Here is a 23,904-nt window from a genome sequence, read left to right on the forward strand (position 1 = left end):
TTTTGGATAAGTGAAAAGAAAAGTAAGTGATAGGCTATGCCAAAAATTCCAGAATAAGCAAGAGATACAAGGATACCAGAGTAACAAATTCAAATAAACTTAATTTGATATTAAATTTTCAATTGCATCAAAAAAAAGCAGACCTGAACACTGCTAATTTGATAACTGTCAACGGGAGATATTAATTCCCAATGAATAAAATCAAGGTCGAATCTTGAGCCCTGCCCAATCTTCTACAAAATTCGCTGCAATAAGTCTACTATTCTACAGAGCACTTCCAACACATCAATTAGTTATTCAAATGATTTGACTTAATAATTTTCATGTCAAGTTGTGGCCTAATCTCAAAAACGATTATAACAATTTTTATAGAGTATTTAGATTATAAATATTTCACAAAAATAATCTTATCTATCAATTCCCGTAGCGAAGCACGGGTGCCCTGCTAGTAGCATATACATTTCGATTTCCCTGAATTGATTATTTTTCAATACAAATCGATTAATTAATATCAGATGTTGCTTGATTCCCTGATATCAATTAATCAATTTTACCCTGTACAGGTGATTGAAAAGTCACGCAACCGTGGCTACTCTTGAAAGTGTTATCGTCGCTTGACTTTTTACTTTGCTTGACCTATTACCATAGGTAAGGAAAGTATTGCTTTCTGAAAAAAATTGAGGTACCCCAATTTTTAAATTTCTATTGGTTTCAAGGTCCCCTGTGTGTGTGTGTGTGTGTGTGTGTGTGTGTGTGTGTGTGTGTGTGTGTGTGTGTGTGTGTGTGTGTGTGTGTGTGTGTGTGTGTGTGTGTGTGTGTGTGTGTGTGTGTGTGTGTGTGTGTGTGTGTGTGTGTGTGTGTGTGTGGTGTGTGTGTGTGTGTGTGTGTGTGTGTGTGTGTGTGTGTGTGTGTGTGTGTGTGTGTGTGTGTGTGTTGTGTATGGGTGTATGTGCGTCTGTGTACATGATATCTCATCTCCCAATTAACGGAATGACTTGAAATTCGGAGCTTAAGGTCCTTACAATATAAGGATCCGACATGAACAATTTCAATCAAATGCAATTCAAGATGGCGGATAAAAAGGAGAAAATGTTGTCAAAAACAGGGTTTTTCGCTATTTACTCGAAAACGGCTACAACGATTTCGATTAAATTTATACCTAGAATAGTCATTGATAAGCTCTATCAACTGCCATAAGTCCCATATCTGTAAAAATTTCAGAAGCTCCGCCCCATCTAAGCAAAGTTTGATTTTAGATTCGCAATTATCAGACTTCGGATATAATTTAAACAAAAAAAATCGTGTGGGTAAGATTTAGCATGAAAATCTCTACAATTAATGTTCAGTAGCAATTCCACCTAAAATTGAAAATAAGCTCGAAATTCGAGAAAATGTGATTATCCAATTGTAAACTGTTGGCAACTGTTGATTCTATTGAATGATTCACTATGAAGAGATAGCAGACCTCGTATGTCACCAGCTGGCTCAGATCTTTGTTTATAAGTAGACTTGAAATGCGCGTTAACACTAGCGACAGGTGATCAATTCTCATAACGGCAAGGAAAGTTCTGTGAGTGCGCCACACCAGATTTTTCTAATAATTATTTTCCTTTTTTCATTTGTATCTGTACAATTTTTATTGTTAAGGGGATATATTTGGGGAAACCCGTTGTCTCCATTGTGAATGAATAAATGAATAAATGAATGAACTATTGATTGCGTGCAATAACGCATGCAATTAATAACTAGAATAACATAGTATTGTCTCTCGAACTTTCTCTGCTTGAACTTGGTCTGTCCTGTTGCCAGTATGTCTTGAAGGAGATTAGCTTTTGATGTTAGCATTCTTGATACACAAACTCCAACAGCCATTAGTCGTTTTCACACCGATATCTCGCCGACATGACATACAGGCCGACAGACAGGATTTATTCTGATGGACAGTATAAGAAGAGGTTGTGGTTTATAACTGCTCGATGTCCACTGTTCACAGAACTACTAGTAGTTCCATAGAAACATATGATGTGGACATTCCAATAATAGTTGGGTGATTGGGAGAAGAAGAATATACATGCTAAAAGACGAACTTTAAACCCTTGAAAACCACCCTTAGGGTTGAAATATCGCCGAAACATTTCTTAGTGTGCACCTAGGACTTATAAGGAAGCTATATTCCAGGTTTTGTTGCAGTCCATCAAGTAGTTTTCCAGAAATCGTGATCAGTGAGTGAGTCAGTGAGAGTAGAATTTTATAAGTATAGATGAAATACATTGATGTGACAGACCTCTACAACCATAAAAAGTTAACAACAGAGAGGAAAGTTGTTGAACGGCACTATACAAAATATTCATTCGAGCAGGGATTGAACACAGCATCACCCGATTTTGGTCGCTTTTAGTGATTAGACCTACGCTGTCGGACAATCGATATATTCCAAGCTATTTAGTCTATCACTGTAGCAATTGAAATTCCCATATTGGAATTATAATCTTGTAAAATCGAATATCGTGATAAAAATTTCGAAAGGACACTCCTGACCACAAACAATGAATAAACTATAGATTTTATCAATATATATATGTGATTTGTTATGTCATTATGCTACTAATAGTCAGATATTGAACCAAATAGTCCCTCATAAAGCATATTGAGCTAACCATTGATGTATTCTACTCAAAAAATACTAAGAGGAAGTCATAGATAAGTCATTCTACTGCTATTAGGATATCAGGATACAGTGTATATTATAGTAACAAGGAAAACAGTCAGAGGATTGAGGATCCAAGCAAGGAACATCATAGTGGAAGTGGATCACAAGACATAGGGCTGCGGCACAGGTAATTAAATGCCCAGGCTCTAACAAACTTTGAGAAGCCCATGATCTAAATAATCCACTTCTACCTGTAAGCTTTTATACATGAGATAATATTAAACTGGAATGGAATCTATCTCTTCATCAGAATTGTGTTGTAACGAAACTTCAGTAGATTGTTTCTCGTTGAGGGAGTTTCTACAGAATCAGACTTGATTGCTGTACATCCTGGCAAGTGCTAGAAGCTTCATCAATCATCACATGACACACCGTGACAGCGATGCGCTCCAAATAAAAATCAATGAGGATGTTCATCTTCATGCAGCTGTCCTTCTCAGATCCCATTTATCTATTCTCTACGCATCCTTTTTGCACCGTCTACTCTGGGAGGCGAAAAATATACTGTTGTCATGTAAATCCATCATGCATGAGCTCTGTGCCCATATCTGAATATTTTTCATATATTCAAATTTTTCATTCCATTGAACATCGATATCATGCATTCGAAACTTGAAATGTTTATAGTTTGATTTAACAGTAGGAAATGGACACAAGTAACGAATCCACTCAATCTGGTAAAGAATAATGAAGGTATTTTCCATTTAAAATTGCTGAGAGGTGGAGAAGCATTGAATGCTTCTTCATATAGGTATTGGTATATGGAGGATATATATGGCATATGAGGAGGTGTTGGTGTGGATGGCTCTATTTCTATATTCCAATTGCTTGACTTTCAATTGCAAACAAAATCTTCACAATAATAATGTGGATCAAGTCAATGATGGAAACAATCCTTCTACACTCGACTTCTCAGTTGCCATAATTAAATCCAACAGATCATGTTGTTTCATGAGAAGTAAAGCTGCGTTCACACCAAAGTTATTAACAAAATAATTATTATTTCTCCGTCCTTATAGATTCTATTAGATTGAACATAGCTTATCATGAAATGAAATGAAATGAAAAAAATCTTTATTAGGCGGAGTACACATGATGAGCATATGTTTTTGTCAAGTTCCATTCAATCTAATAGAATTAAGAAGGAGAATAGAAGGACGAAAAATAAACATTTTGTTGATAACTTTGGTGTAAACTCAGCTTTAGTGATATAATGATCAATAAGAGCAGGGATGAGAATGTTTTTATTCCCTTCAAGCACATCAACATGTACATGTACAGTGAATCAGTAGCAGATAGTGTCACAAATTCCATTCCAGTCTCAGAGCGAGTCATGCTATTACAAATAAGAACTTCTCCTACACCTCTGAACATCATACAGGTGTATGCTCCAACAACAGACCATCCAGATGAAAAAATGGCTGAATTCTATTCACAGATCACGATGGTGTTGGGGCAGTTACCAAAACAAGATGTGAACATACTTATAGGAGATTTCAACTCGAAGATTGGAAAGGGACGTGATGGTGATTGTATAGGCTCATTTGGACTAGGAGAGAGAAATGAACGGTGAAATCAATTGAGCATCTTTGCGAGAGAAGAAGGTCTTGTAATAATGGATACTTTTTTCACATTACCACCCAGAAGACCTTATACGTGGAAGTCGCCAAGAGATTCGCCAGAAAATATAATAAGGAATCAAATTGATTTTATCCTGGTTGATAAAAGGTACAGAAACAGCTGTACCAGTGCAAAAACATACCCAAGTGCTGATATACAATCAGATCACACTCTGTTAGTGGGCGATTTCAAGGTCAAATCGCAGAAAGTAATCAAGAAGTGTAAACCGAGTTTCGATATGAATAAATTGATGGAGCCAAACTTGAAAAGTGAAGTGAAATCAAGACTGAATGAGGATGTTCGGTTGATTGCCAATATGGCCTGTGTTGAAGAAGAGGTGGTAGCATTGACTTCCACTGTGGATAGCATCAAGAAGGAATATCTGAAACCGGGTGTCAAAAGGAAGAAGACATGGATGACAAATGACATTCTTAAGATGATTCTTAAGGAAAGAAGGACTTTGGAGAATAATCCTCAGGAATATGAAAATATCAACAAAATCATCAAGAAGAAAATAAGGGAAGCTGAAGAAAAAGAAATAACTAATAAATGTATCGAGATAGAAGCTCTCCAAGCATGTCACGACAATTTCAACATCTATAAGAGAATCAATGCTATATGTAGAATTAAAAGAGGATCATTGAATAGACTGGTGGATGAAAATGGAATAATTATTGTTGACAAGGAGAGAGTTAAACTGATGTGGAAAAAACATATAGAAGAGTTATTTCATGATAATAGAGCAGTGCTTCCAAATATAATCTGCGAAACATGGCAAGAAATATTAATAGATGAAGTAACAAATGCAATAAAAAACACAAAAGCTGGTAAAGCAACAGGCCCTGATAACATCCAGGCAGAGTTTATGGAACTTCTAGATGATGATAATATTAAATGGCTGACTTCTTTGTTCAACCGTATGTATATATGACAATGGAAGCATTCCAGAGAAGTGGCTAGAGTCAGAGTTTATTATATTGGCAAAGAAGGCGGGAGCTAGAAAATGTGTTCAATATAGAACAATCAGCCTAATGAGCCATCTCTTGAAGATATTCCTGAAAATAATACATACAAGGATTTAAAAGCTTTGTGAAGAGCAATTGTCAGCTACACAATTTGGGTTTAGGAATTCTGTTGAAACAAGAGAGGCCTTATTCAGTATCCAGGTGCTATTCCAAAGATGCAGAGATGTGAACAAGGATATATATGCATGCTTTGTGGATTATCAGAAGGCATTTGACAGGGTTTAACATGAGAGAATGGTTGAGATATTGAAAATGACTGGAATAGATGATAAAGATCTCATAATAATAACAAACTTGTACTGGAACCAATCAGCATCAGTGACTTTGGAGGATGACAGTGTAGAAGGTATGAAAATTCAGCGAGGAGTGAGCCATCGAACTTAATATAATAACACTGAACTTAATATAATATAAATCACTTAACATCAAAGTGATTGCTTTTAACAAGTTCAGTAATTAACTCGGTGATCCAAGAAATTGAAAACGGGTGTCCGGAGTTCAGCTCATAAATATTAACATTTTCCAAATATCGTCATTCCATGGTGACGAAATTTAGCTTAAACTTGTTCATTTTAAAATTGAATTTTCAATTAATTTATGCATGTTTACAACCCATATATGTAAAGGATATTTTGATTAATTTCATTGTGATTTTAAACTTTTGGTCTAGGTTTACAAAATTTAGTAGGCCAATAAAAAATGGTTGAAATATCGGGATACAACTGTTTTTTTCATAAAACTAAGTATGTACCTACAGTAACTATTAAATTTTACTCATAAATCTAAAAAATAAATTTTATATAGAGCCTTATTTGTTTACTTCTATAGGCCTAATGAAAGAGGAGTATTTCAAGTTAAAATTCGTCTAACTTATGCTACAAAATTTGGAAACCCAATATTCTTACTTTATTCTTAGTTCTTTTGAATGTTTGAACGAACAGCTGGCGTGACTTTCTCGTCTGACTATTGTATAGTAATGGACTATTTTTATCTAAAAAACAGTCATCACCTCGCACATTATTAGATGTGCACTTGAGAAAAATTTCTGTACTTGTTGTTAAAAGCAATTCCCTTTTAACCATGCAACATCTGTATCAAATAATAACTCCTATGTGGTGGCAAAATTTCATCTGCCTTCATATTATAGAATTTCTTATTAAAATCTATATTACCTTATGTTTCAGATTCTATCAAAAAATCTTGTGGGTCGACTGTGGGCATTGAGACCCAAATTGAAGACGCTATTAAGGATTGGCTAAAATATGCGACAGTCAGAGTATTTCAGTGGAGAAAAAAACAATCTAATTTCGTCGGTAATTAAAAAGTATTATGAAATGAAAGTGGAAAGTTATTTTGAAAGTCCCTTTCTATTGAAACACTGTAATAAAATATTTGTTTCTCTATTGCATAAATCACAAACTATCATCATACCTGAAAACTAAAATGTAGGTGGGTTATACGATGCCAATTGACAAGACAATAATATTGTCTTCTGAAATTTATAGCTGGTGTAAAGTATCAATTGAATCTTTTAATTCTAGAACCATCATCTAGGCATAGCTAAATAAAAACTAATTGACAATTATTATTGTTTTGCCAATTGGCATAGTTTAAACCTGGCATAAATGTCAAGTAAAAATTTAGATGATCTATATTATTTGCTAGAAAGAATTGAGCTATTTTTGCTCACCACAGATAAAATTATCATACTAAAAATTCAAGATTTTTAAACAACTGCTGAATTCTTGAAATAATGGTTTTAATTTATGTTTCTTACAGACATAAAATGTTTTTGAGCTTGGCAGAGTATATTAAATTACCATGGTAATTTGGTTGTAACCATCTTAGTTCTTTAAACAACCTTTCATCATACTATTTTTGTGGATCAAAATTGAAGTAATATGGAAATAGGAAGAAAAATAAAAATCTCATAATAATAACAAACTTGTACTGGAACCAATCAGCATCAGTGACTTTGGAGGATGACAGTGTAGAAGGTATGAAAATTCAGCGAGGAGTGAGGCAGGGATGTGTTCTATCTCCATTGTTATTCAATATTTATTCCGAGTACATCTTCAGAGAATCCTTGGAAGATGTAGAAGTAGGCATTCCTTTGAATGGACAGATACTCAAGAACATTAGATATGCTGATGACACAGTCATTTTTGCGGAGAGTTTAGATGATTTGCAGATGCTGATGGACAGAGTGACAAAAAGTAGTGAGAGGCATGAGTTGAATATCAATACAAATAAGACAAAGTTGATGGTCATCAGCAAGAAAAATGTCCCCAGATGTCATCTTACAATTAAAGGAAAGCCATTTGAACAAGTTAATAAATACATTTACCTGGGTGCCACTCTGAATGACCAGTGGGATCACTCACAAGAGATCAAGATCAGCATTGAAAAGGCCAGAGCTGTGTTTTCAAAAATGAGTACCATGTTCAAAAGTCGCGATTTGACAGTTAATTCGAAAATGAGATTTCTTCGATGTTATGTTTTCTCCGTTCTTCTATATGGTGTAGAGTCATGGACATTGACAGCTGCAACTGAGCGCAAACTAGAGGCATTTGAATTGTGGCTCTACTGGAGGATGCTGAGGGTGTCATGGGTGAACCATGTCTCTAATGAAGAAATTTCAAGAAGAATGAGAAAGGGGAAAGAAATTATCAATACTGTAAGAGCGAGGAAGCTCCAATATCTCGGACATATAATGAGGAACGGAAGCAGATACGAGCTACTCCAACTTGTATTGCAAGGCAAGGTAGAAAGTAAAAGAGGTCCTGGAAGAAGGAGAATATCGTGGCTTAGGAACCTGAGGACATGGTATGGAATGAGCACAGCACAGCTGTTCAGGGCGGCAGTCAACAGGGTCATAATAGCCAGAATGGTTGCCAACATCCGGAACGGATAGGAACTAAAAGAAGAGAAGACATCAACATGGCAATTGAAAACGTCAGTGATAACAATAATTTGAAGAAAATTGGTACAACCATTGAATATAATTTTTACAAAATAACATTGAATAACACATGAAAAAAGTACCAGTCAATATTATAGATTGAAAGCTCATTGAATTTGCTATAAGAGCAAGTATTAGAATAATAAAAATACAAAATAATGAAAAATAGATAATATAAAAATATAGGCCTTCATGCAGAGTCAGCATTGAAAATCGATAACGCCAATCTGATATTTTAGTCTTGAATGTGCTTAATTGGATTAGGAGCCTTCAAGGATTGAAAAAAATTAAATTTGTATTTGAAAGAAGCCTTCAAGAGCGTGTGGAGGGTAATGTAATGGATTGAGCTGGTTATAAAATCAGGTGTTTTTTATATCATACTGGAGGTGATGGTATTATATAAATTGAAGTTTATATTATTCTTCAATGAATACTTGGAGAGTTTCATAGAACCCTGATTCTAGGGTTTACTCATTCATCATTTTTATATGACGAGATATATCTGGAATACAGGGTTTGTAGGTTCAACAAACATTGGGATTGGGGCTACCTGGGAAAATTTATTAATATATTATTCCCATATCTGTTGATTGAAAAACATAAAATATTTAGGAACCGATTCGCTTTTGTCCCATCGTTATGCTTCAGTCGAACAAATTAATATGTTTCAAGGGAGGTCAAGGTTCATATTAACTGATTATATCTCTCTGTGATATATGAAATTTAATAATAGAATAGAATGATATTTTTATTTTTTGAAGTGTCGAAGTTTGGACAGCAATGTTCACTCTGCCACTTTACTACGATTAATAGGGACTGGTATATCAGTTTACTTCAAAATAACTCAGTGTACATAATAGATATGTAATGTCCTTCGTGCATTGACTCCTTCAGTGAGTGACATTGATTGGGTCAGGACAGGGAAAAAAATAAAGAGAAAAAGACAGGAAGAGAGGTGATGTCATCACAAGGTGTCACGATACATTAATAATTCCACATGAGAGATGACAGGCAAGCATCAAACTGATATTAAACATGGGTTCTGTCTCTCCTTGTTTCAACCACACACGCTTTTGTTATTCGTAACATTATTTACCTCCACCTCACCATATATATCTGTGAAAGCTGCCTGATGGAGCAAGTATGTTTTGTGGCTTAATAAATGGAACGTTATTCCATTCATGCTTCTATCTGAATGTAAATGCCAAAATCAGATTCCAAAAACCATATACTTGTATTCGTTACTAGTTCGTTGTTCAGAATATTACATTTACAATTGAGAATCAAGCCACAGAGGCTTTCCGAATGGTCTAGAAGTCACGTAGGAAGTAATATTGCGCGACAGATTTGCATGATTTATCGAAGGAGCACATTTATACCTAATTTCTACTTTCAACCAGATACAAATATAAATTATTGCACCGATTGATAGAGTATATCAAAAAGAGAATAATTGAGTTTCCAAGTGGGACAATATATCAGTATATTAGTTCATCTCCTCCTATCTATTCGATTCCATATTCGATGTTCCTTGATGTTTAGGGACAAAAAGTGATGAGCCATAGCAACTAATGATGAGCCCGTTTTCAGGAAATTCATAATTACTCAATTACTCATCCGAAATGAATATTCCTCATACTAATGGAGAGAGAAAATTCCTAAAGAATTACAGTAATAGTCATTTAAACTTTGTTCTTCATATGGGGACCCTATCAAACTAGTCTTTCAGGACGCGCAGCCAGCCGGGTGGACAAGTCACACAGTCAGCCAAGCGGGAAGTCGCCCACTCCATCGCCGGTTACTTTTTTTAGACTGGGGCAGCCATTCGGGCAGTCACGCTTCCCAGTCCAATTCAGGCCCAAAGTATTTATTGTGGAAAATACTTCAATCTTTTTTCCCTATTGGTATTGAGATTGTTCATATGAAATTTGCAATTTGTCAGTTATGAACTTATTTTAAATTACTTTTCGTTTGTAATAAATGACTTTTTATATTTTCCTGAAAATGATTGAATGAAGTAAAAAACATATTATTATCTGAAATTATTATTTGAATTATCATTATTATTATTTAAAATCAATAATCTGCATTGTCAATATATATAAATGACATGGACTCAAGGAGGTGTGGAGGTATATATAAATGGAGATAAGGAGTTATGAAGGATATGGAGAAAAGAAGATATGAAGAACGAAGTCTACGATATGTCGTATAACCTGCATATTACCTCATGAAGGCCTGATTTTATGGCATCCTTCAACAATAATAGTTTCCCTGAGAAATGATGTTTGAGCTGTATCATTCATTCGAGGAATAATTAGTCAAAACTCAGTCACACACACACTTATCGAGAGAAATGAAGTTCAGAAAAGGATTCTCATCAAGTTGTTGATTCGCCTTGGAAGCAGGTTTGAGCTCTGAAATGAATTGGAAAAGTAGAGCGTAGGACATTGTTGTGTGTGGAAGAAAGAGAGAGTTGTGTGAAAGAGCCAATTTTCTGTTTGATGCAGACAGAGGAGTCACCCTCTCTCGAGAGTTTCGGAGGTGAAATGTGGTATTATTCACAACGGCTTATCGCCAACCCACTTTCACTCCCAGCTTTCCTGCTTTTCGAACTTCAGAGCCAAACGAAAGTCATTCGGAAACCTTCTGAAGTTCTCCAAAGTTTGGTGGCAGAAAAATTATTAAAGCCTTGCTTTCATCTGGAATTAATCGCATTCCTTCAAGTTTCAGTACTGGAATACAATAAGTAGTTGTTTCACGCTGAACGCAAAGTTTTCGTACGCTTACATTCATGGAAACAATATTGTGGTTGCAAAGGCAACTATCTTGAGAGACGCAAGAATATTTTCGATGAATTCCAGACGAGAAATGCTTGATTCAGTTGAAGGGTTTTGAATAAATTGAGATAATACGAAAAGTATGATAAACTTCTTGGTGTTCAATTTTCCATTATTTGAACTTACAATATTACGGGTGAAGCCTTGAATTATTACAGATGGAAGAATTTGATCTAGATTGTAAACTTTTTTTAAAAAGAGGAGAGTTAGTATATTCTATTCGGCTTGTATTGGTCTATGCTTATATGAACAGGGATAGTGAGCTATACAATGAAAATAGATCCAAAAATAATATTGTTGTTTCTCATTTCATTTGAATCGCTTACTAATGGCTCAATCCTCATTAATTGACTCTCAATATCTCCAAAACCATATTTATGACCTTTGGAGTTCACATAATCCTGAATAACATTGATAATCAGATTATAAAATGAAGAAATATGAGGATTGGATAGCTGCAAATACCTAGAAGTCATTATATTTTCTATTACAATATGAAACTATTTATAATATTTAGAAAATAATACCAAGTATACAGTTTATATACTACGAGAGTTTTTGAAATATATGACTACTAATATTCTATTGATATTATATACTACGCATTCTTCTAAAGCATAGCTCATATGAGTGACTGATTAAATAGTTGACAACAAACTCTATAAGAAGGAAAATTAATCGTACTTGACATGTTCATACTCTATATTATGAGGTGGGGTAGTTGATTTATACTTTTATAATAATTATTTTGGCTAATTGAGGATCATATTTTTGTTCAAAAATGAATATTGAGTCAAGAAGGTTTCTCTTTATAAATTATGAGTTAGAAATGAATTATTGTGAATTTATTTCCAGGAGGAGTGGGTCTGCACCCTTCACCTAGTCCTCATATTGTTCGTGGCAGTCGATGCTGTGAACCCGGGTGAGTTTAAAATTATCATTTATTCATCTGAAAATTATTCCCTAAATCCCATTTATATCAAAATTAAAACGAATGACGAGGTCCCCACTATCTTGTATGTTGATGAATATTTTCAATACATCAATTGGACCAACAATCTGATAAAATTTGTAGATCAAAAGTTGGTATTGAGAATCCACTCCATGTCTACATTATTGGAATGAATTATTGAGAATCCTGAAATTCGAAATGATAATTTATTAATCGAATTCTTTTCCATGATAATCAATCGAAGTGCATTATAATTAGAAATCAATTGTACCTGAAATCATTTTCAAAACTAATCCCAATTCAATTTGAAGCTGCCATCTCAGATAATATTGGTCCAATCTTAAAAACTCAGGTACTAATCGATAGGTAATTATTTGTATGTATTAGGATTTTACAGTACTTTACTGTCTTTCTTCTTTCAGCCGAGTCCTCCATCCTTGTCTCTCCTCCCTCTCAACATCTCTTAAATTTCTCATAGCCTCATCCACTTCATCTCTCCAAGACCTTCTTGGTCTTCCTCTCCTTCTCCGCCCCAGTGGACTCCAATCTGTCACTATTCCAATCCACTTACTGGCACTATGACCATACCATATCAACCTATTGTCTTCTATGAATTTCATCATATCAGACTCCACCTTCATTCTGTCCCTGATCACCTCATTCCTCTTTTATCCATTCTGGTCAACGCCATTGTTTCGAGAATATTTTCGGCATTTTCCACTTTGCGAAACGCGTTCACACATGGATGACTATGTCCCTGAGTAATATGTGATATGCTACATCTGTCAGTATTGGTTTAATGAGCAGCATTGATGTTATTAAACTAATGGTGTTTCAGCTTTTCAAAGAGTAATTGATTCACTCATACAAAAAGAGAAATTATTTTATACCTATGCTTATTTAGATGACGTCATAATTTGTGGAAATTCAAAAGAAGAACATGACACTAATCTTGAACGGTTTCTTGCAGCAGCTTCAAATAACTCACTTACTATAAACAAGGAGAAGAGTAAATTCTGTCAAAAGGAGATACGTTTCCTAGGATTTTTAGTTGGAAACAAATCATTACGTCCAGATCCCGAACGCCTTGAGCCTCTACTTAATATGCCCCCACCTCCTAATCCCAAAACTCTTCAGAGAACTGTGGGCCTCTTCGCACATTACTCTCGATGGATACAAAATTTTTCAAGTAAAATTCATGCCTTGGCACTTTGCAGCTTTTGAAGATCTTAAAAAAGAGGTAGCTGCAGCTGTAATACATGTTTTTGATGAAGGAGGCATTCTCACTGTAGAGACTGATGCCTCAGATTTCTGCATAGCAGCAACACTATCTTACAATGAACGTCCTGTTGCATACTTTTCACGAATGCTAAACGAAAGTGAAAAACGACACTCATCAGTTGAAAAAGAGGCATATGCCATTGTAGAATCTATTAGGAAGTGGCGTCATTACTTATCTGGTCGTTTCTTTCAACTTATTACTGATCAAAAATCTGTTTCATTCATGTTCAGTAGCGCGGCAAGAGGCAAGGTGAAGAACGAAAAAATCATGAGGTGGCGCCTTGAGCTATCTCAATACACCTATGAGATCATTTACCGACCTGGAAAAGAGAACATAACTGCTGACGCTCTTTCTCGAGCATGTGTGATAATGGGATGTATCACATCAAAACAAGACTTGATGAAATATCATCAAGACCTCTGCCACCCCGGCATCACAAGATTTTTTCACTGGACTAAAGCTCATAACCTTCCATACTCGGTAGATGACATCAGAGAAGTCTGCATGGAATACAAGATCTGCTCAGAGCTGAAGCCATTATTCTACCTCTTCAATGGTCTCTATTTATTACAATTTTATTACAATATGCAGTCTTCAGACTGGCGTGTGTGAAAATCCTTATTTTCCTTTAATAGCAGTTAACAGACTAGCTATTGATCCTATATGCAGTTCCAGACTGGCAAACTCCATTTAGTTCATTTTAAAGTATATTTATCAAATGGAACAGGAAAAAATTCCTTGGTCATTTGACACAAGCACTTTTAAAGAAATGAGATAATTTCACATCCTGATGTGAGGTCTACACTTTGGTAAAACCACTTTTGCCCTACTTCCGATATCAATACCATTATAACATCTCAAGTCAGGTATTGCAGATGAATTTTGAGAATTTATGTTTGGGTATAAACACTCTACTGTAGTTAGTTTGAGAATGTGAATAGCTACTGTTTGGATGGTGTAAAGTATCATTTCGTAAAAGTCCACTTATGTCATCTTTTTTCATGGACCAAACAACTCAAATCATAATTAAATCAGTAGTTTTTGATTTTTTAATTACTTTGAAATAATAGAATCATGAATAAGTGTATTTTCAACCTACTTTGTGAGTTTCACTTTTTGTGTAGTTGAGAAGTTGATATTGTGGTAATTATTCATATTGAATGAAAAAGAATATTCATTCCTGCTCGCAGACGTAGAGTTTTGTACTCTCAGCAAGCAGTATTTTTCTATCCAAATTCACAAATAGTCCTGGTTTAGCATGTTCGAATTCTTGTCTGATGTTATTGTTATTTGTTTAATAAATTAGACTTTTATGTACTTTATAAAATATTAACTTATTACTCTAATATTGTTAAGCTGTATTATTTTTTCTCATAATTTGTAAATATTGTGAATTGGATTGAATAAAATTTGAATTTGAATTTGAATTTGAATTTGAAGACTAAGAAATTGTCAAAAAACCACTGATTTTCAAATCTGTGTTCAATTTCTGAGTTTCATTGTGGTAGGATAAAAAATATTCTGATAAATTATGTTTGAACATCCAAGAAAACTTTGGACTTATAACATATGACCAAGGATAATATTACAGTATTTGTAATTTGTCAGTACTCAACTTAATTTTATTTTTACCAAATTGCCAGGAATGTTTTCTGCATCTTTAATATATACAATATTAATGCGTGTATGAAGAAGTAAGTTGTAGTCAAGGTTATATGGTAGGGATTGTGTGAATAGTAGTTGAATCATAACGAAAATAGTCATTTAAAAAAATCATTAATGGATCATTCTCCTTAGTATGGTGAAATTAATTAATCATGAACAAGTCTTCTGTATCATCCGTGAAATGTGGCATACCTTGTCAAGCCAATGATCTATAGAAAGAGTGTGCTTCACTTGACAAAAACTGTAGTGTCGTCTCCAAATCCTTGAATTTTCTACTACTGATTGCAATTGTGTAACATTTGTTGGGTTGAAAGTATCTGGCATGTTTTATTGCTCCTTTGACTATTTTACCAAAGAAGCACTTTTTCGAAGTTCACATCGAAAGAGGTTTTATAGAATGAGCTGTTGAATCTTCTTTTCGAAATTGCAAATTAACAACTTCTGAGATCAGGAAATCCTCGCCATCGCTATTCTTCTTCCTAGCTATTACTTGTCAGAAGTATTGGATACATGACTGTGGTGTGGAAGACATTTTTCTAAATCACCAGTTAGTAATCCATCATCAGCTTAGCTCTAACTTTATCTTCTCTTTTTAAATGATAATGGGTACGTCTTTTCTCCATTTAAGTAATCATGATATTTATTCCTGATGATATTTCCATCTTTATCTAGTTTGGTGTCTCTCAATCTACATTGCAACTTGTCACAAGTATCACACGTGTCTGTGCTTGGAAAATGAAACCCTAAATTGAATTCTGTTTTGAATATTTTTCGATACAGCCATTCCTCACATGGTGCTTGATTCTCTTGTCGACAGTGTTCTTTGTACAGTAAGAATAACTTTTCAATTGATAGGTGGGGTTCTAGATAATCTTTTTGGGTCTTTTCTCTAGAATAATGGGACTCATATCTGAAAACTTGGAAATATGCTCCTTTACAAAGTTGATGGCACCTTGTGGGTTTTTATTGGGAGGTTCTTGATGACCTCTTCGGTCACTAGAGACAAGTCCCCCGGTTTGATGTTTCTTTATTGCATTTGTCACAGAAGTTTGTGAAATGCTCAATGTTGCAATAAATATTTATCTACAAACAGTGACCTCTTCATTATTGACAAGGAGAGAATATTTTTGAGTTACAATTTCTCTTCTTACTGCCATCAGTGGGTCTACTGCACTCAGTTTGTAGTACTTTAACTAGAGAAGCCACAAACTGGCGTTTGACATCTACTTATTATTTGCATATCAATAATATCTATGTATTTATTCTATTTCGGTCTTCATAGACAGTTTAATTGTTTTGGCTGACATAAGTGTACCCTTTTTACTAATGTCTGGTAAACCACTTGTTTAAAGCTTCTACCTCTTATTACATTCCACTGAATTTCATTACGAACTCTTTTCCTTGACTTTTTCTTTATTATTCATCGCAATTGGTAGATGAATTTTCAATAAGAGGATCATCCTCTTCTTATTGGCTAACTTCTCACCTGAATTTTGAGATTGTCTTAGTGAATTAAGCCTACTTTCCTACATGGTTGAAATACTATACTGTCTGTGAATCTGATGAATGATCTGTTGGTGGAATGAAGTCATTGTCATCATCTGGAGTGTTCCACAAGAAATTGGCCATTTTTTTGTGTATGGGAATATGGGCTAAAATACACTCAAAGAGGAATTAAATTTTTTTATCAAATTTCAGCTATGATACATGATTTTGAACCGTTTTGACAAGCTGAAGATACGTCTTTATGAGGAGATCTGATCACTCTGTAAGAGGTTATAAGTGTTTAAAATTTTGATCCTGACATATCCTTATGTGTACCCTCTCCCCACTACTAGAAAATACTGAAATTAAATGTATCTAATGGATGATTTCCCATGAAACATAGCCTCATAAGATGATTTCAGCTGAAACATGATTTTTTTCTGTTAGGAAGGCTTAAAAAGGTATTAATGTTCAGAATTAATTTTTCATTCATGTGATGTGTGGTTTTCTATCATTACTAGAAGAAGATTCAATGGGTAGAAGTGGTATGTTTGCATAATTTTGAAAACCCCTAAGAAATACCCATTTTTTCAATTTGTAGCTCCGGAACCAAAAAAGGTATTGCCCTGCGCGATCACTCAATTATTGGAAATTTCATCATATTTAATCTTGGAGGAAATTCTTTTTCTCAGAAAACTTGAGGTTTCCGAGATTGTATGGAAAATTTAAAAAAAGTCCAAATTTTGGAGGTTTTTGAGGGTGAAGCCGCCCTCTGGCGTATCTGCAAATTTCAGATTCGAATTAGCGCCCCACAATACATATAAAACAGTCGAGAAAAATGATTCTTTCTGGGCTGTTTCCTGAAAACTACCATTTGACTTGACTATTATTCAATCCTGCATTTTAACAGCTGTAGCAAGGTGCTGTAGGGTTATCAACTTGAGCATAATTTACAAAAATACATTTAAAATAATAAAAAATTGTAAAATTTACAAAGAGTGAATGTATTTTCAAATTTGGATTAGATTAATTTCATATGAGAAAGTACTTTTTACCAATAACAACTCCAAAAATATCACAAAATAGAAACCATTGTTAGAGGTAGAAAGTATCATGCTGGAGTTAACACTGGATGCCTCTGAGATTGTCATGGTAGATAATATTAACTGGGAGATAATACCATGTCAGCCAACCATCCTCAGAGGTAAACAGTACCATGGGGATTTAATATTATTTACTTCTCAGCACATTGGAGTTAATACCATTTTTGCAACTCTTAAAATGGCTTCCAATGTACGTAGGAGTTAACACTATATACCATTGGATAGAGAATTTTTTTCTGATTTCATATATAGTATTAACCCAATTTCGTAAAAAATGGAGTTAACACCCTTTACCTCTCAGGTACAGATATATAATATATATTGTAACATATTAAAATCTGATGGGTAAACAAAATCCCTATTTGGGAGAATTTTATAGGTCTGAAGTGAAATAGCTAGTCTAGTATCGCCAAAGGTGATAACGCTTATTAAAAGATTAGATAATAACAGGTATCACGGCTAAAATTAGAACAGCCGAATAGAAAAGAAAGTTATTTGCTACTATATTATATTATATAAAGTATTGGAAAATTTGAGGTTAGGCTTAAAATACCTACTGATCGGCGACCTAATGATCGATCAAGTCGCATAACGTAAAATCTAGCCAGACACCTTGGCAAAAATTATTGTAAACAATGGTATGCAACTGGAGGACTTTAATAAAGCACATGGCTAATTGTTGTAGAGGGAGAAACAACTTATAAACCTTATAAAAATCTATTATATGTAAAAATATACTTAAACCACCAAATAAAAATAAATTAGAGTATTAAGGAAGTAGGATGTTCCTAGGCGCATGTATACAGTAGTGAATTTGCATGAACCAATCAAATTGTGTAATCGATAGGCGGCAATAGAGAGCCGATTCAAATGTATTTATAAATATTTCTATAAATGATAAGATTTTATAAATTTTTATTATTCAGTTTATGTATCGGATATGGTCCGAGAAAATATAAGGTATCAGACCTGGGATATAGGTAATTGTTTAGTAGATTGGCATGGACTATTTGAACCTTTAAATGGCGTAGTAGCAAATTATTTAAATTTATGTAAATTTGTAAGTCGGAAATGAAAATTGTAGAAATAAAAGTAGAACCTGCCCACTTGCCTGCCAGACACCACTATGGAATGACACTAAAATTGGTAGAGCACAAGACCCTTTATTACATTGTTCTTTTAAAGACTCAAAGTTTAAATTCATTAATTATTTTCCATAAGACTTAGTGATGCTGCATTAAAGCAAAAGTCATTTAATATTTATTTAACCCCTTGGAGAAGACGACTTCGGCCACCAAAAATCCAGGACTACCAGGAAATTCGGATTGCCGCCAACAGCTCATAGAAATTCAGCACGTGAGTGATATATCATCGAAATATATAAGTTAGGGCGCCCTCAGTGCTTCGAGTGAAACAAATATAAAAGCTAGCTTGTCGGAAAGGTTATAAATATTAAAAATTAATACAAACTTGCGCAAGTCTAAGAAGATATAAGAAATATTTATTAGTTAAGAGTATATCAATTTACATATCCAAGGTACACAAATTGAAGGAATATTAAATTCTAATCTTGTAATGCAAACGCTCACTCAACCATTGATTCTATTTATTAATTTGTAATGATATAATGTAGCTCTTGTTCACTGATAAATTGATTCATCTATTTCCTTCAGAGGCCGAACCTTATGCCCTGATAATATATTATATATATTATATATATATATATATATCATATATATATATATATAATATATTTATATATATCATTGAGAAATATACTGAAAACTACAGAAATCAATATATTATAACTATGATTTATCAATTATTATTTTATGATTTTTGAAAGAAGATATAAAGTGAGATTTTCTCAATCGACAAGCAACAGCAAGTCGATACTAAGCTGCATACAAATAAATGCATATTGTCAATGAATTAAAAAAGCACATGGTAACTTTCGTGCTAAAGAGCTAAAAAGTAGTGTACCAGTCTGTGATATTTTATTTTGATATTTTATTTATTCTTGTATTTATTGTGTGTGTTGGGCTCTAATATTTCCATATTCATCTGACTTTAATATTTATTCGTATATATATGTATCAAGTTTTTTATGGTGTACCATTTATTTTATTCCCCAATACCACGCAGGACAAATCTCATATCTATTTATTAATTATCAGTATTGAATTATTAAGGGAGTTACCATCCGATTTTATCAGTAATAGAATAAGCTGGTTTACACAACATAAAACTACAGAAATTGTAACTAAATATCTGGAATAATACTTCCAAAGATTTCTATAAATTGTCCAAGAGCAAGAATTGCAAGAGCTCCTGAGCGAGCCTATAAGGATTTTACCGAAGTTGCGCTCTAAAAAACCACAACCAGATTTGTATATTTTTACACTCATGCTTTAACGATTGCAGCCAAGCCAGGCAATCGTATTCATTAAAAAATAACGTCAATAATATCTATATATATATATATATATATTATTATATATATAATATATATCTATATATATAAAAATGTTATGTTGGTTTGTGTGTAATGCAAAAACTCCAAAAGTACTGGACCGATTGAGTTGAAATTTAACATGATATAAAATCCGCATCAAGGATGTTTTTATCTACTTTTTACAATTTTCAGGGGCGCTACGCTCGCCCGAAAATTTTTAACTTTTTTGTTTATGGATTTTTCCGATTTTTGACTTCACATTCGGGGTCAGCTCGCGAAAATAAGTCGATTAAAAAAAAAAAATTCACCGGGCTCGCAGGGTGGCCCGGGGGGAGGGGGTGAAACTTTGGTCATTTTTGGCCACATTTGAGCTGAGCGCTGCTGCAATCAAAGTGCAAAATCTGACCGCTAGATAGCGCGCATGTTTCAAAACGCAGCTTCAACAGGTTCGTGAGATATAGAGTACGGTAAACTACACTCTTGATTACCGTATGTTTTCCGGTACAATTATTGGATTTCAATTACTTCGCAATTCAGAACAAAGAAAGCATACCGATGCTTTTTTTCGATAATAAATTCGTGGTACGGTGTCCAGTTGCAGAATGATCCATCAGCTGAGGTATTCTCACGACAGTTACTGGAAATTGGAAACGGTCAGCTGCCAGTCGATGAGACGTCTAGACAAATATCACTTCCGATAATTTTTGTAATTTAGTTACATCAAAAGAAGAACTGATCGAAAAAGTATTTCCTGACATTCAGATAAATCATAGAAATCATGATTGGCTCAGTGAACGAGCTATCCTTGCCGCAAAGAATAAAGATGTCTATCAACTTAATATGTTATACAATCCAGTATTCAAAGTGATGAAACTACATATAAGTCGATAGACACTGTTGTGGAAGCTGATGAAGTAGTTAATTATCCAACAGAATTTCTAAACTCACTTGATCTGCCAGGGATACCACCACACATATTGAAATTGAAAGTAGGTGTGCCAATTATCCTCTTGCGGAATATTAATCAGCCAAAACTCTGCAACGGCACGCGATTTGCAGTTAAGAGATTAATGAATAATGTAGTGGAAGCAACGATTTTAACAGGGCCTTTCAAAGGTGAAGATGTCCTCATTCCTCGAATACCCACGATCCCGACTGATACACCATTTCAATTTAAAAGATTGCAATTCCCAATTCGATTGGCATTTGCAATCACAATCAACAAAGCTCAAGGTCAATCTTTAGAATTGTGTGGTCTAGATTTAGATGTGGATTGCTTTTCACATGGTCAACTGTATGTTGCGTGTTCCCGAGTCGGCAAACCAGATAGTCTTTTATTTACGCAGACAGTGGAAAAACAAAAAATATTGTATAAAACAAGTATTGCAAAATTAAACTTATGAAATGTATTCTTTGTTTTTCTCATTTCTCAACCATTCGCAAATATTGAAAATAGAATAAATTATAGTGAAGACCTTATTACAAACTAGATATTATGAATATTATTAATTCATTTTTTTATCAATCCTTTTTAAGAGACTATTCTCAAATATTTTTTTCTTTTAGAATCTAATTATTTTCCATCAATAATTTTCTATTTTATATATAGGTATTCATTTACTCATTTTAATTTCTTTTTTCTAAAAATTTTGCTTTTTTTCATTTTATTTCTCACATAACATTATTTTTCCTTTTAGTTTTGTAATTGCACAATAAACCAGATTTAACAGCTCACATAACACAGATGTTCATAATTTATTAACAAGCATAATATTGTGGTTTCCCAACACATATTTTATATATAGTGGGGGCCACAGAAAAAAAAAATAAACATTCAATCACAATGTGCCACTGCGAAGCGTGGCAGGGTACAGCTAGTATATATATATATATATATGTAATGTGATATTACATTTGAGTGTTTCGCGGATGGATATATTACATGTAAAAGAATTAACCGGGTACATCCGTTTGTTTTGACTTACTTGAGTCTGACGTTTCGTTGCCATCGCCGATGACATCTTCTAAGGTGGCGTCGAAATCCACACTGAGTCCTGGGTATTCTTTCGGGGTCGAAGAGCATACCTCCCACCCCCTCCCACCATTTGCTCGGGCTGGCGCTGTTGAGTGAGTGAAATTCCAGGAATGTTGTCTTGTTTTGGTGACAATGGTGCTGTAGCGGGTTTCATTGTACTAGGTTCTGGGTGTTTGGTATTCAAAATTAACTTCCATAAGGGAGACACGTTGAGGCTGTCGTCTCTTTTATTTAGAGAGCCTTGCTTCTAAAAATTAGACCAACTTGAAGCAGAGGAAATAAGACAAGAAGTTTTCCATATTTTGAAAAAATCCAAACCTCCTCAACCAAACTTGAATAGAGCAGAGCTCTCTGCTTTGAAAGACTTGTCTAGTAATCCCTCAATAGTCATCCTACCAGCCGACAAAGGTAACGCCACAGTAGTTATGAACAGGAGTGAATATGATAAAAAACTAGACAATATTCTCAATGATGCAGCCTACAAGCCTGTTCAAAGAGATCCCACCACCTACCTAGAAGAAATCACTAAATCAAAAATCAAAGCCTCAGACATACATGTAGACAGTCAATTGGAATTAATCCCAGGAGAAAAATCCAGCAGATCCCCAAAAATCTACGGTCTTCCTGAAGTCCATAAGGAAAACACACCCTTGAGACCGATTGTCAGTGCAATTAACTCTCCCACTCAGAAATTAGAACGATACTTAGCCGGCCTCATCCAGCCCATAATATCCAGTCCTATGTGAAGAATTCCTACGATTTTATCAGCCAGGTGGAAAAAATAACTCTCAACTCGGGGGATATACTAGCCTGCTAAGAGTTATACCCCAACATCCCAGTCGACGAAGCCCTCTCCATCATGAAACAGAAGAGTTGACTAGCCACTGCTTGAAAAACACTTATTTCATACACAAAAATCAATATTACAGGCGAATTGAAGGAGCACCAAAGGGATCATCTCTCTCTCCAGCCATAGCAAACTTATTCATGACACATTTTGAAGAAGAAGCTCTTACAAAGCTTTTTTCAAACAAGCATCTGGAAAAGATATGTTGAAGATATTTTCATAATTTGGCCTCATGGTGAAGGAAAACTATTGGAATTTCTACAGCAGCTAAATGAAATACACCCTAAAATCCAGTTCACACTAGAAATAGAATAAGAGTCATCTTTACCCTTTTTGGACGTTCTATTGACGAGACAAACCGATGGAAGTTTGAACTATTCAGTATACAGAAAGCCCACCCACACTAACAGGTACCTACATTTCCAATCACATCACCACCCGGCTCAATCTTCCTTAGTTATAAACAGCTTAATCTTCAGATCTCTCCATCTTACCCATGAAAACAGGAGAGAAGAAGAAATAAAGACAGTGACTAACATTCTTAAATCCAATGGCTACCCAACTACAATCATTCAAAAATCAATAGTAAATAATCTGCTCCCACTTAAAAAAGCATATCAACAAGAAAAAGAAGAATATTTTAAATAAACAGTACTCCTCCCATACATCAAGGGCACCACAGACAGAATTGGAAGAGTATTAAAAACCCACAAAATCAAACCATTATTCAAACTCCATCTACTCATTTCTCAAATCCTAAAAAACCCATCAACAGACTGGAACTAGAAAACCAAGGAGTCTACAGTATCCCCTGCCTGAACTGTGACAAGCAATATGTAGGACAAACAAATAGGAGAATCTCTGTTAGAATAGATGAACATAAATTGAGCATAAAAAATCAACAATCAACCTCAGCTCTATAT

The 23,904-nt window shown here is 34.4% G+C and overlaps 1 protein-coding gene across 2 annotated transcripts in view; it reads left to right on the top strand.

Annotated features, from left to right (window-relative positions):
• Nucleotides 1-23,904, top strand: part of LOC120352715 (suppressor of tumorigenicity 14 protein homolog) — a 115,987-nt gene that overhangs the window by 55,649 nt on the left and 36,434 nt on the right. For both annotated transcript variants that reach the window (XM_039434643.1, XM_039434640.1), the window contains exon 3: nt 12,013-12,079. In XM_039434643.1, coding sequence (XP_039290577.1) covers nt 12,013-12,079 — 67 coding nt within the window. The remainder of the gene's footprint in view (nt 1-12,012; nt 12,080-23,904) is intronic.

This window comes from Nilaparvata lugens, chromosome 1, assembly GCF_014356525.2.
Source record: "Nilaparvata lugens isolate BPH chromosome 1, ASM1435652v1, whole genome shotgun sequence".
NCBI lineage: Eukaryota > Metazoa > Arthropoda > Insecta > Hemiptera > Delphacidae > Nilaparvata > Nilaparvata lugens.